Genomic DNA, 14,375 nt, shown 5'->3' on the forward strand with positions numbered 1-14,375 from the left:
TGCTCCCAGTGAGTCACGTGAAGGAGAGGGTGATGGCTGCCCGAGGAGTGGGGCCAGGGGCCATGGCGGAAGTTTCTGCCCAGCTCTCGCTTCAGCAGGCAGTGCTGGCCTCCTGCCCACATCCCCCTGCCCTGCAGGGTCCCTTTTGCCATGACACGCGGGTCACTGGGGCCCTCACCGTGCCATGGTGTCACCACAGCCTCCAAGGAAAGGGATGAATCCTGTTTCCATCCTGCCCTGCCTGGAAGACCCTGGGCCTTCTCCTGTGCCCAGGGCTGTGGGGGGATGGACCCTGCTGGTCTGCGAGCCCCCCTGGACTGGCTGTGAGCAGGGGGAAAGGAGAGCATCAACACGTTTATCTCTGTAGGACCTACATAAACATCACCTACTGCTTTTATTTCCTGCTAAGCACGGAGGATATCCAGGTCTGGAGGGCTGGAAGCCTTGCTGAGCTTGTCCTGTCGAGGTTTCAGATGCTCTCCTCTCCGGTGGAGGAGCAGCAGGGGTGAACCCACCTGGTGGATGCCACGCCTGGGCGCCAGGGTGGGGAGAAAGCTGGGGAACAGGGTGGTTTGCACATCTGGCTCTCTGCTGGCACTGTGGTGCCATGGGAACGCAGCAGTCTGGGGATGCCACCACTTGCTCTACTCCTCCAAAGGGATTGGCCAAGCTGCCCCCACTACTTTCATCCTGAAAAATCTCCCTCAGAAGATGGGCTGTGGGCCCTACCCTGCAGGTAGTGCAGTGCGGCTCCCCAGTGCCAAGCGGTTCCTGTCTGCGGCTGCAATGGCCATCTGCACCCCTTCACTGTCAGGGCTCACCTGCTTCCTGCCCCGGGGCTGGCATTTCCTCAGAGGAGTATCCCTGCCATAGTCCTGCCTGCGACCACCAGCATCATGGGCAGCTCTGGCCTCTGCAGGGAAGGAAGCATCCCCAACCCACTGCTTTGCTGTGCGTTGGAGCTGGCTGGGGGCTGGAGGGGCCCTGTCTGTCGCTGGGCTGGGGGCTATGGGGCCATAGTGAGCACCCCACACAGTCTGGGCGCAGGCAGGGGTGCTGCCTGCCGTTTCCTGCAACCAAGCGCTGGGCCAGGGGAGGAGAGAGGACTGCAGCCTCTCACCTGGCTGCTCGTGGCCCACGGCTCAGTGACACAGCTGGAGAAGCAGCAGCCTGACACGGGAGGTGTGGAGAGGTGGAAGGTGTTTGGCTGGAAGGTGGTGTTCCCTGGCCACCAGCTGTGCAGCATCCTAAAGTACCAGGGACTCCCCTGTGCCATGGCAATGCAGCATCCCCGGGTACCTGGGGCTCCCCAAGCAGCACAGCATCCCTGGGTACCCTGGGGTGACACCATACAGGAGAGGTCCCTCTCTCCAACTGACTGTGGGCACCTGGAGTTGCTGATCCCCCACCTCAGTGCCCCGGCATCCAAAGGGACGTGGCAGCTGCCGCGTGTCCAGGCTCCAAGGCCCAGCCCTGCTGTTCCGCTGCTCCGGGACAGAGGGAAATGTGGTTCTGGCTGAGCTCGTGGCACCTGGGTGCACTGGGGGGGTCAGACCAAGAGGCAGTCATGCTTTTCTGGGCCTCAGGGCACCGTGTGGATGTCCTCCGAGCGCAGCACTTTGTAGATGACCCAGTAGAAGATATTGAAGACCAGGAAGGTGAAGGGGAAGACGGCTCGGGAGATGGTGTCTATGCGCTTGGCCCGGTCGATGTAGCGCCTGCGGAGGCTCTCCCCTTCTCGCAGCAGCATGCCGGGGCCCTCCCCAGCCCCATCCTTTGGCTGCAGGCAGTGTCCCAGCCCGTAGCCTCGCAAGTAGAAGCGGCTCTCGCGGACAAGCTCTTCCTCCTGGCGAAGGGAAAGGCTGTCAGCCGGGGCACCCTGTGGGCACCAATACTGCAGGGTGAGCAGGCACTTGTGGCTGCATGTCCTATACATCTCCTTGCCAGGCGATACAGTCATGTAAGTGCCCAGTGCAAGGTTAGGTGCTTTTTCAGAAAGCCCAAAGCGTGCAGGCAAAAGCACAGGGCCGTCAGGCTGAGGGCAGAGGCAGGCAGTGGTGTGCGTGGGGTGTGGGGGTGAGCACTGACCAACTGCCTTGTCATCCGGCATGTGTTTTAAGCATGAATCCAAGCGCAACCCTGAGCCTGGCAGCCCAACACTGATCCCCCCCAGCCTCCTCCCAGCTCTGACTCAGGAGGTTGGGAAGCCTGGCTCTCCAGCAGCCAGGGGGGACAGGGGTGAACTGGGGTGTAGGGGGGAGATGGGCACATGGGGGTGCAGGGCACAGGGGTGCAGGGTGTATTGGGGTGCAGGGAGCTTGAGGGTGCAGGGAGCTTGGGGGTGTAGGCATTGCTGTGGCAGTGTGTTTGCTGTGGGGTGGAAGCATGCCTGTGCTGGTGAATAGGAGGGGGGAGGCAGCTTGCTGGGGCAGAGCTGGGCAGGGATGCAGGAGCCTGGATACCATCATGGCTTGCAGGGCTTCCCAGCCTCCAATGGCCCAGACCCCCGTTTCTCCCCATGGCTGCTTGGCAAGGGCTGCCTGCCCATGATCAAGCCTGCAAAAGTGCCGTCAGAGCTGGGCACGTGCCTTCACCCTTGGCTCACAGCCCACAGCCATCATTCACAGCACAGCCCTGCTCGCCTTGCAGCCCCTCGGGTGCCAGCCAGTGGTGCCTGCACTCCTCCCCACTGACAGCTGTCCATTGTTAGCAACTTGCCTTGTCCTCCTCTTTTACCCTTAGCGGGAGTTATGTGCACAAACATTTGGTGAGGGACTGGCACGTGCAAGCCCGGGCTGCACGTCTGGCTTCTCACCGAGCTCCCAGGCCACTCATTTGGTCTCTGTGGCTCACAAACCCCTCTGCCCCGCGGATGCCATATCTGGCTGCAGTGGGTCTCTTCTCCCGGGGTGTGCTGCAGGCCAGCCCCTCGCCTCGTGCCATGCCCACACACAGCCCGGGTGCTGGATCCGAAATGCCATCTCCGACCAGGACTGCCCTCCAAACCGCGGAGAGCAGCCTCCTCACTGCGGTCGGCCTGCACAGGTGCTCAGCCGGCAAGGGGCCTCTCATGCAGAGAGCTTGCGCCCTGGCATCTTTATCTAACTCAGCAATCTGCCAGCTAAGCAAGATTTCCCAGCTGGAAGAGCTGCAGCGGCTCAAATTGCTGAGATTAGTTCACCTTTGCAGCTGAGTTTTATTCCCCTGCCCCAGGCTGAGCGCTTGTGACCACGCTGGGGGACGCAGTGGGGGGAGCCGGGGTGCCCTGTGCGGCCTGGGGGGCAGCAGCTATTGCCTCAGCCCGGGGAGCTAGCAGGCCCAGCCAGGGCGTTTGGGGGAGGAGATGGCAGACTGCGAGTGCTGGTCCTCCCAGCTGGGTCCCTCTGGGCTGGGGCAGCCCCGGGGTGCTTACTGGGGGCCGAGGCTGGGTGCAGGGAGCTCCCTGGGCCCAGCTTTGTGGGATCTGTGGGAGAGATTCGCTGTCGGGCTGCGGCACCCAGGCAGTGCTGCGTCAGGCAGCACCAGCACGGGAGCTCCAGGCAGCAGGGCTCTGCTCCGGTCCCTTGCCAGCAGCACCCTGGCGTGGCTCTGCAGCCTCCACCTCAGGGCGGCTGCACTTTGGTCTGTTTTAAGCCAGCAGATGGTTCCTTGGTTCGGCAGAGCTTCCCCCTCCCTGCCCCAGTTAGGTGGGTCTCCAGGGGTTGGTGCTCAGGGGCTGTGAAAGGCAGGGAGCAAGGGAGTGTGCTGGGGGAAGGTGGGAAGCCTCTCCTGGCATCCAAAGGCTGATGATGGTGGAGGGGAGGCTCAGGGCAGCCTAGCTGGATGGGCACGCGAGGATGTACCCGGCCTGATCTCCCTGGAGCTGTGGTCATCCCACAGCACCTCTCTGCCAGCCTGGGAGCCTGCCCTGCCCCACTGCTCCTCCCTATGCCTCGAGCTGCAAAGTGCCCATGTGCCCTGAGCAACTGCCCACTCTGGAGTTACTGCAGGCAGCCACAAGTGCCTCAAACCTGCCTGTGCTAGGAAAGCTGGGCAGGCAGAACTCTCACCCTGCCGGAGGCGTGGGCATGGCCTGTGGAGAAGGGCAGCAGCCCAGAAGCAGCCATCAGTCTGCCCCAGCATCACTCATCCCTTGGCAAAGGGGGCTGTGCTGGTGCCGCTTTACGGAAGGGGAAACTGAGGCACAGAGCGGAGGTGTCTCCAGGGAAATCTGCTCCATTCCAAATCCTCTCTTAAATCTCTTTTCAGCCCAGGGAGCAGCAGCTCCATCCTACAGGCACATGCTCTGTGCAAATCACTGCCCTGCTTCCTCTGCGGGCCCTTGCTGACCCCCGGGGCTGGCTCCTGGGGGCCTTGTCCTGGGGGGGTGGGTGAGGCTGGCTGTGGGTGCGCTGCGCTGCGCTGCACTGCGTGGGGGGCTGCTGGAGGGTTGTGCTTTACCCGGGAGTTGGAGAGCTGCAAGAGCGTCGTGTAGGTGTGCTCGCCGCCGTGCCGGCCGCTCAGCTGCCGCAGGGACTCCAGGCTGGCCGTCCCGCTGCTCAGGCCCTTTTGGCATCCAACAGTGCGCACCAAACAGAAACAGGACAGTGGGTGACCGATGGCTCTGTCCTGGCCCCGGGGATGGTGGCTCTGGGCGCCGGGATGGGGATGACAGGGGGCCGGGAGCTCCATGTGGGTGGAAAACCCCCCCAGCAGTGCCTGGGCACTGGGATGCGTCCTCAGCACATGCCAAAGGGATTTGGCTGCACAGGGCACTGCAAGCCTGTGCAGTGTATATGTGTACTCATGTTTTCCATGGAGGTCTGGTGCCGTGGTGCGCTTACGGCAAGAACATGAGAGTGGGGCAGCTGTGTGCCTTTCCCGAGCATCCCGCAGACCCGATGCCTGCGCCGATGGGCTGATGGAAGGGAGGGGTGTCCCGTGAGCATGGGACCCTGCCTCTCCAGGCCCTGCTGCACTCCTGTCTGCAGCTCAGGCCCTGTCCCTGGGTGCCACTAGGTCCCCCTTGTGCCCCACCACCCTGACGCAGCAGTAAGCCCCTGCCACTGCTGTGGCACAGTGAGGAGCCTGGGTTTGGGGCTGCAGGTAAGGGGAAAGGCTGTTTCCCCCACCCTCGCTGTTTATTTTTCTGCTTTTTTAGAGGAAGCAGAGCCTGAGGATGTCCGGCAGGAGGAGGACGGCACCCTGGGTGTGTTTGTGCTGGCAGGGCCTGGGGCACCCATGGGTGTTGTGCACTGTGCTGCTCAGGCAGGCAGAAGGACTGCGATGCCCATGGGTCCCTGGTGTGCTGGAGGGGCCAGCCGCAAGCCCCAGGCAGTGGGACACAGCCCAGTGTCAAGCCCTGCCCCGACGGCTGCTGAGAAACTGGCCCTGCAGCCCCAGGGTATCCCCTCAGCAGCTGAGGATGGGCAGACATCATGACAGCAGTAGCAGGAGGGACTCACCATCCTCTGCCGCCGCTGGCGCCGGCGCAGGCGCATGAACTCCCTGTGCTGGCGGGAGACGAAGTTGACAGCTGCATATTCCAACAAGGCAGCAAAGACGAAGAGCAGGCACACGGCCATCCAGATGTCGATGGCCTTCACGTAGGAGACCTGTGAGGGTGAGAGGGGGCTCAGGGACCCACTGCCCCCTGCCTCGCTCATCCCCCCCCACTGTCAGCTTCGCCCCGCTGCTGAGAGGCACAGGAGCCCTCTCAGCTGGGATACACGGGCCAGAGCTCGCCCGGCTGAGCAGCGCTGTGTCCCCCCCTCGGCACATGGGGTACCCCAGCTGGCAAGGCTACAGAGCCAGCCACTCCCAAGGGAAGGCTGCCCCTGCCCCCAGGGCACTGGGGGCAGCAGCAGGCACTCCAGGTGCCCTGGGCAGGCTGCAGCACGGGAGCCCAGCACGGGGCTGGTGCTGACCTTGGGCAGGGAGGCACGGGAGCCCGCGCTCTGCGTGGTCATGGTGAGCACGGTGGTGATGCCCAAGCCCACCCGGGCCGGTGCTGCATCCATGTTGATCCAGAAGGAGACCCAGGAGAGGATGACGATGAGCAGGCTGGGGATGTACATCTGGATCAGGTAGTAACCCATCTGCCTCTCCAGGTGGAACTTCACCTCGATGCAGGTGAACTTGCCTGTGGGGAAAGACGGGCCCAGTGGGTGAGAGGGACCCTGGACTGTGGCGGGGGTTGGCAGCGGGTACTCACCTGTGAGCCTGGGGTGCTCACCTGTGTTGTAGTACTTGGTGCAATAGCCCAGGTCCTTCTCATCCCTGAGGATGAACTGTGGGAGCGTCAAGCCCTCTGCCACCTGCACAGCCTCCTGCTCCTCCAGCCACTCGAAGATGAGGTCGTTCATGGTGTAGCCAACTGGAGGGAACGGAGGGAGCCATGGGACAGTGGGATGTGCACCCCGTTCATCCCCACCCTGAATGACTGCTACTTCCTGCTCACCTCCCTCAGAAGCAGGGAGATGCCAGCCTTTGGGATGGGATGGGATGGGATGGGATGGGATGGGATGGGATGGGACGGGACAGCACAGGACAGGATGGGATGGGATGGGATCAGATGGGGGGGACGAAGCACAGCTTGAACCCCCCTAGGTACTCACAGCTCTCCAGCTGCATGGTGCACGTCTGGATGTCCATGGGGAAGTTCTTGAGGTCCATGGGGCAGGACAGGATCAGTGTCAGCCTGGAGGAGGCAGAGGAAAGGAGGGGGTTGCTGGGGGCTGGGGCAGTCGGTGGGGGGAAAGCTGCCCCATGGGAGGCAAGAGGAAAGCTTTGCCTCCCGACTCGGGCACTGCACTGGAGGAGAAGGGTTCTACCTAATGCTGTAGAGCACGTTGCCGTTCTTGAAGATGCGCAGCAGCTTGTTGTCGGTGGTGACCTCATGGAAATTGGCCCCTTTCTCATTGGCGAAGAACAAGTCTGGCTTCCAGATGGAGTCAAGCATGGAGGGGTCGAGGTCGAGGGAGTCATCAGGGTACTCACGATAAGCCAGGCGGGGGTCGTTCCACTGCTGCCGCAGGAAGACGTTCACCCGGTAGTCCTGGGGCAGAGGGCACCACGTCAGTTGGGAGCACCCCATGGTGCCCGGGGAGGAGGAGAAGGAGGAGGAGGAGGAAGAGATGGAGGAGGAGGTGAAAGGGAGTCTCAGTCAAGGCTCAGCCCTGCAGGTGCTGCCTGCCTGACACTAACCATGCACGGGGCAGGGGCAGCTCAGGAGCCTTCCCATGCTGTTGGCAGCCAGGGGAAATTAAAAAGCCAAAGCCACAGCAGCTGAGAGGAGGAACAGGAGGAGGAGGACCAGTAGCCACTGCCTGCAGCATTCCTCGCAGGGCTCTGTGGCCCTCTGGGTGGCTGATGTGATGGTTGATGGTATTAAGGCTTTGCAGCAGCACAAATAGGGAATTTTTAGCCCTGGGGCTTCCTCAGAGGAGTTCCTCATGCACCCGAGGAGGCTAGGGATGGCGGGGACACAGAGCTCGCTTGTGTTGTATGGCACCTGCCGAGCCTGCGAACAGCAGGGAGCTACCACCGGCTGCCTCACTCTGACCCTTCGGGGTGTCTGTCCCAGCTCAGGCACGGGCAATGTGGCCCACACAGCCAAGCTCTGGTTAACTGACCCCAGAAAAGCCACAGCCGTTTGCTATGGCTCTGTATGTCCCCACCGCGGTGCCAGGGCCGGCTCCAGAGAAGGGCTCACAGGACCCCCGTAAGCACGGCCACAGGCTTGGGCACCGGGACCCGCATGATCCCCGGCAGAGCCATCACCAGCTGGCAGAGGAGCCTGTCGTGCTGGCGAAACCCTCACCATGGTGGTCTCGGTGACAGAGCCGAAGCTGTTGATGAAGATGTTGCACGTCACATTGACGGGTGGACCTGGAAAACAGCATGAAGCCTCCTCTCACCACTGGTCAGGGAGACACAGGCACCGCACAGGCACACAGGTGGGGATGCCACCTCCTGCACACACTGCGTGGATGAATGCACACGAGCATCCCCCTGCCCACTGGGCTCACCCCTGTAGTGTGCTGAGGTGAGCCCCAGCACACCCTGCAAGCACTGCAGCCGCCCATGCTGTCAGGCAAAGCAGGCACACGCAGGGCGGCTGTGATCACAGGAGCAGCCGGGACTCTGGGGAGGGTGTTGGGACGGAGGGACGTGGGTCAGGGTACTGCCCCCAAACCCATACCTGCCCGTTCCCTGGTTTTGGGCAGCCATAAGCATGGGTCACTGCCAGGTTTTGGGAGCTTCACATCCTCCCCTTACCTTTGAAGTTGGGTCGAATCCGGGCGTCATACCTTGACGTTCGTCCCATAAGCTTGTCCAGGAAATCAGAGGGTGACATGGGCTGGGGCAAGCTTCGGGAAGCAGCTTTAAACTCCTCCCGCCCTGAGACCAGCCTGCGGGGCAGAGGAGGCAGGTTAGCTGCCTGCTGGCACCAGGGGTCTGCAGGCACATTTTGGCACTCCGAGGGGATTGCCAGCTGCCAGGGGAAGCAGCTATGCCTGCGCTGCATCTGTTCCAGTGTCAAGTCAGCGCGCTGATCCCGGGGACCCCTTCCTCCTTCTGCTGTGATCCCAGCAGCTTCCCCCGTCCCCTGCCACAGCCTGAGTGCCGCGTGCCTGCGCTTTGTCTGTCCCCCTGCCAGCAAAGCCCCTGCCTGCCGTGTTCCCTGGAGTTCAGGGCCATGTGCCTCCTAGCTCCAGGGCTGCAGTAGGGACGGGGCACAGCAGGTGATGGCCTCGTGCACGGCAGCCAGGCTCTGTGCTGGTGCTGGAGGAGGAAGGCAGGGAGAGTCCTTCCCGGGTTCAATCGCCAGCCCTGGCTCGAGTTGCTGAGCAAACATCTGTACCCTGCCTGGCATGGACTCATGGCTTGGGGCGCTTGGGGGACACAACACTCCCCTCGAGCCATGGGCTGGCCTGGCATGAGCGAGGAGGTGCCCAGGAGCACAGCTGGGGTTGTGACACCTTGCCAGGGGCCAAGACGACATGGCAGGAGAGGAGCAGCAAAGTCCACCTCCGCACTGGCCATGGCACAGAGCTGACATGAGCTCTCCCATGCAGCGCTCCCAATGATGATGGAGACTTATTTAAACTGACCTTGAGGGGATATTTTTGTGAACGCATCTTAGCCTGCCAGTTTCTCTCCTTCTGTCAGTCTATAATGATCATTTCAAGGAACAATGCGAGAGGCATTCGCTCACCACATTGCTAGGCATGTGGCTGTGATGGAGAGGAATTAGATAGAGACGTCTGGACACAAAAAGAGCTTTGAGCACGCTGCTGGTGCTGCTGCACACTGCCTCATAACTCTTTGCCCATATGGGTCCCACTCCTGCTTGGAGCCACAACCCCATTATCACAAGCAGAGGATGATGCTGGGAGCTGGGACCCCCTGGGGTCCTTGTTCCTACTTTCTTGTTCCTACCAACACACCTTGTTCCTACCTCCTCTCAGGGGAGCGGGATTCATCCTGGAGGGGCTTATGTGCAACCTTGCCAGCTAGAAATGGCCACAACGGCCACCCCAAAACGATCCAGCCGGGCAGGTTTTCCCTTAATTTGAGACAGACAGCAGAGAGTACCTGAGACTGGTCCTGGCCAAGAGCAAAAGGCTGGGAGAAATTCCCCGTCCAGGAGCTGCATTAGAGAGGTGCACCTTTGGGAGGAGGGCTGCGAGATGCCAGGGTAACAAGGAGTTAAGTCAGGCCTCTGCCTGCCACACAGCCATGAACCACGTCCTCCGCTGGAAAGGAAGATGAGGGTTCTCCCCTGTAGCATGTGGGAGGAAGGCTCCCTTGGCGCGTGGCAGCTATCTCCTTGAAGAGGCTCAGCTAATTGGCTGAGCAGCGGAGGATCTGCAGCCCCAGCGATGCTCGGACCTTGAGGGCTGCAGGGAGTGTAGAAACGCCCCAGGTGCAGTCACCTCCAGCAGCATCACTGGCAGGGCCATGCTGGCACACAGCCCCTGGACACAGCCCCTGGGCACAGCCCCTCGGTCCTGGCTCTTCTCAAGGTTTGGCTGCAGCTCCCCAGTTCGGGCACTGCCTGCCCCAGGGGACTCTGACACTAACCTGGCCTAGGCACTGTGGGGCACTCCGAGGCTCAGCACCTCCGTGGAGCAAGGGGATGGTGGGGCTGGAAAACACTTACATCCGCCTAAAAATGCCACCCCGAGACAAGCAGTTTTCGCATGTGAAGCAATAACATTTTGACACGATTTCCCCCCTCCCCATCACAAATGCTGCAGTTCTCCCCCGCACTGCTCCAGCCATACTGGCTGAGTGGTGGGGGAGTGGGGACAGGAAGCAGGCTCAGCCCAGGGGCGCTGCAGCCCCCCAACCCCTTCCTGCCTGGTCCATTCTCCCCTGCATCCCATCTTGTCCCAGACAGCATCCAAGGTGGCCGAAGAGGAAGAAAGGGCACCGAGAGCTTTAGATTTTCCACACAAGTGGGCCAAGAGTTGTTCCTGCACCCATGGGACCTGGGGCACCCACTGGCCTGGGTGACCCAGGGGCTGGGTCAGGCACTGTCCTGAGTCCCCCCCAAACACCTGGAGGAGCCAGGAGAGAGTCTGGGCATCGCGGGGGCTTTGCAGCACTGGATAAGGAGCTGCCTGGGCCATTGCCTGGCTCAGATTGTCCCTTCTCCCACCGTGGCAACGGTCCCCCTGGCTGGCACCATCGGGGACCCAGGACTGGGGCAGGGTCTGCTGGGGACAGGCAGAGCCCAGCTGTGTGTGGCTGATGCTCGAGGGGGAAGGTCTGGTGGGTCCCCAGGGTGGTGGGTCAGGGTCCCGGGAAATGGGGGGTGAGGCCAGATTTGGGGGAGCTCTCGTAGCCTGCAGGGAGGTCCGGATGGGGGCTGGGAGGGTTTTGGCCGGGGGAAGCAGCCCCTGGAGAGAGGTCTGGGTCGGGGGTGGGGGTGTGGGTCCCGGGGCTTCTCCGTGCCTAGGAGGGGATGCCCGGGTACGGCAGGAGAGATCCGTCTCCGAGAGGGGGTGATGCCCCGGTCCCGGAGGGGAAATGTGGCTCCGGGGGGATGGGGGTCCGGGTACCGGAGGAGGGGATTCCGGGGGAGCAGTGCGGAGAGCAGCGGCCCGCGCAGCCCCACGGCCCGCGAGTGGGGGCCGCCCCGCTGGACGCGCAGCGCCGAGCACCCGCGCCGTGCGCTCACCTGAGCGGGCCGCGCCGGGGCAGGAGGCAGCCGAGGAGGAGGAGGAGGAGGAAGGCGAGGGCGCCGGCCCGGAGCGCGCCCATCCCGCCGCAGCCCGCAGCCCCGCCGCCCCGGGCGCACGGGCATGACCTGGCCGGCAGCGGCGGCGTCCCCGCTCCCGCTCCCGCCGCACCGGGGCCGCTGCCGCCGCCGCTGCCGCCGCCCCCCGCCCGGTCCCGCTCCTCATAGTCCGGGCGAGCGGGAGCCCGCCGCGGGGTGGGCGCCGGCCGGCTGCGGGCCCCGGGAGCCGGGCGGAGCCTCGTCCGCCGCGGCGGGGAGGAGGCGGGCACGGCGGCGGGGGGCTACCCGCCGCCGTGCCCGCCTCCTCCCCACCGCCTCGGGGACCTCTGCCACCCCGTCGGGGCTGTCCTGGAGCCCGCGTCCCCGGGTGGGGGCTCCTCGGCGCGGGGCGACAGGGCCCTGGCCCGGCGATGGGGAGGGAGGCAGCTCCCTGGCAGGGTTTGCGAGGGTTCAGGGGCGCACCAGGGGCCGGGGGTGCGCCGGGGTTGGGGGATGTGGCAGGGCGGATGGCTGTGCTGGGATCAAAGGATGTGCAGGTCTGAGGGATGCTCCGGGGACAAGGAACGTGCTGGGATCGAGGGATGTGCGGGGGCTGAGGGATGCCCCGAAGGCACTGCCCGTCTGGGCGGGAGGGAGCGGCTGGGAACATCCGGGCTCCTTCCTCCCTCTGCCTGGCCTGGCAGTGCGCAGGCAGGCTGGGGCACAGACCCCGGGGGGCTCAGCCCTCCTGCAGGGATCCCCTGTGCTTGCCTTTACCACAGGCTCAGCGGACGGGGCAATCCTGTCCCTCGGTAGGGGCAGGTAAGCTCTTTGGAGAAGGCAAGATGGACAGTCATGTCTGCATCATCTGGGGAGCTGCAGTGGCTGCCAGGGAGAGGGAAACCGAGGCAGAGAGAGGGGAGCTGCTTGTTAACCAGAGCGGCATAGGCAGGGCTGGGTCTCGGCCTGCTCGGCTGCCTCTGCCCTGTCCCCTGGGGCCACCCGGCCGAGCCGCAGAGTCGTCCCTGGTCCTAGGCAATCTGTGATTAATTTGCGAGGAAGTGAATAGTATTAAAAAAAGAGAAAAGCGCAGAATAAATGATTCCCAGCGGATATGTCATTCAGGTTTCCGTTCACCCTACCGTGGCTGGCTCATCTCGTTTGTGTTAATTACAGTTCAGTAATGGCTGGGGGCCACCGTATGAAGCCATTGCTGCAGGGGTCCGCAGAGGAGGATCTCAGCAGAGGAGGAGAGCGTGGTACCCCCCGCGCCTGCTCTCCCCAGGGCAAGTGAGGGGCTCAGGTCTGCGCTGGCTTCTCCTCCACAGAAAGCCAGCGCAGGATTTTAAGAGCTCCCTGCTGAGTTTGCTGTAGGGAGGCAGCATGAGTGAAGGCTGGCTGTGTGAAGCCAAGCCTGGGGCGCCTTGTCCAGCACAGGGGAGAGGACAGGGGGCCCTAGGCAGTGGGCACTTAGCTGCGAGGCAGTGTGCAGGAGTCCTCGTCCCCACTCATCAGTTCTCCCAGGACCAGGAGCTGGAAGAAGTCTCCTCCAATTAGCGTTGCCATTAATGTTTATGGGGCCACGGTGCTGGCAGGCGCAAGGCAGGATCTGCAGCCTCGGGGTGCGGAGCAAATGCACGCTGCTCGACAGCTCCTCTTCCAGATACTGTCCAAGCTAAGTGGACTTGACACCATTGGGAGGAGGGGAGCCAGCCGCATCCTGTCTGCCCTCTGGGGAAACCGAGGCACCTGGGCGGTGTGCCTGCATCCACGCCTGCATCCGCTGAGGGGCCTGGGGATGGCTGGAGTGGCCGTGGAGCCAGTTCTCCAGGTGGCCATGAGCACTGGCTCTCAAGATAACCAGCTACAAGCCTCGGCCACACATGCTGTGGTCAGCAGGGCACTGGGGCCGAGCTAACGAGGCCCTTGGAGAGGCCAGCGAAGCCAATGCAGCAACGCGGCTCCCTGATGACCAAGGCTGCTGGGGACGGTGCAGCCGTAGCCCTCCTGCCTACCTTGCAGCTCTTCAGGCAGCCAGTGCTGCAAGGAGCAAAGCGGTGCTGAGAATAAGCTCTGAGAAAATGAAGGCAGCGAGCATCCCATCAGGAAGGCAAAGGCAGCGCTGATTTGTTACCAGCCGGGTCAGGGGGATGGAGCAGGAGCTGCGAAAGCAGACCCCGGCCATGCCCAGGGACCCCAAGCACTGCACCGCACCGCATCCCAGCCAGGGGATTTTTGGGAGTGACAAGAACAGGCTTCTCCTCCATGTTCCTCAAATCAGAGCGTGAGGTGTTTTTTCTTGTAAACAGCAAAGATGCCAGCCAGCAGGCAGCTGCCAGGGATGGGCTCCCAGAGGCAGGCATCCACTGCCAGGCTGCCCTGTGGTTGCTCTCCCCGGGGGCAGCAAGGCCGGCCGCGGCAAGGGCCACACTATGACCCAGGGTGTGGGCAGTGGCTGCCAGTCTAGTGCAGTCCCCAGGGCTGGCATTGGCATAGCCCTCTCTGGGGATAACCCTGTCCCTGCCCCAAAGCCGTACCCGTCACGGTGCCAGGCTCTGCTAATATGAGAGATGCAGGCAGCAGAGGCTGGGGTTTCTAAGACAAGAAGGAAAGTGTGATATCTTTTTTTCCGTTTCCCTCCGCTATCTCTGACCCGCATCAAACTGTTCTCTGGGGCTGGACTCTTACCCTCCTCAAATCTGCCTGGATCCAGAGCCTGGAGGAGGGCTGTGCCAATCCACACTGCCTGGATCCTGACCCCTCTCTGCTGCTCATCCCCTGCATTGCCACATCTATATATTTAATCCTGCCTGATAAACCGTGTAGTGCATTCGCAGACAACACAATTTCGAGTGGCTGAGTGATTTAACCCCTTGAAAACAGGTTTGGTTTTTTTACAGAGAAAAGGTTGAGAGGTGCTTAAGCTCGACTTTGGGATGAACAGTTGCCTGTAAGATCAGTTTTGTGGTGTTCGTGTTGGGGGGGGGGGAATGGGAGTGCACTTTGCTCTTTGTGTAGGGCCACAAAGCCCCCCAGGGCTCCCCCACTGGCAGCCCCACTTGGGGGGCCGAGATGCTGCTGCCCATGCTGCTCCTCAGTCTGTCCTTTGGAATCAGAGGACTTTGCCTTTGCCCTGGAGCCAGGGGAACCTGGAGCACCAGGAGGA

General features: G+C 62.6%; 1 protein-coding gene across 1 annotated transcript; it reads right to left on the minus strand.

Annotated features, from left to right (window-relative positions):
- Window positions 1-1,582: 1,582 nt before the first annotated feature.
- LOC140658494 (glycine receptor subunit alpha-4) lies at window positions 1,583-8,374 on the minus strand. The gene is made up of 8 exons (XM_072876997.1): window positions 8,260-8,374; window positions 7,802-7,869; window positions 6,813-7,036; window positions 6,597-6,679; window positions 6,215-6,355; window positions 5,907-6,121; window positions 5,445-5,594; window positions 1,583-1,846 (listed from the first exon to the last, which is right to left on the minus strand). The coding sequence occupies exons 1-8, from the start codon at window positions 8,336-8,338 to the stop codon at window positions 1,583-1,585; spliced, it is 1,224 nt and encodes a 407-aa protein (XP_072733098.1). The 5' UTR covers window positions 8,339-8,374.
- Window positions 8,375-14,375: the final 6,001 nt, after the last annotated feature.

This window comes from Ciconia boyciana, chromosome 12 (genome assembly GCF_034638445.1).
Source record: "Ciconia boyciana chromosome 12, ASM3463844v1, whole genome shotgun sequence".
In the NCBI taxonomy this organism is placed as follows: Eukaryota; Metazoa; Chordata; class Aves; order Ciconiiformes; family Ciconiidae; genus Ciconia; species Ciconia boyciana.

Excerpts from the sequence above, each read along its gene's own strand:
- LOC140658494 (XM_072876997.1), bottom strand. The coding sequence starts at position 8,338 with ATGTCACCCTCTGATTTCCTGGACAAGCTTATGGGACGAACGTCAAGG. Across the intron at positions 6,122-6,214 it reads CACCAAGTACTACAACACAG|GCAAGTTCACCTGCATCGAG; the intron begins GTGAGCACCCCA and ends CTTTCCCCACAG. Across the intron at positions 5,595-5,906 it reads CCCGTGCCTCCCTGCCCAAG|GTCTCCTACGTGAAGGCCAT; the intron begins GTCAGCACCAGC and ends TCACCCTCACAG.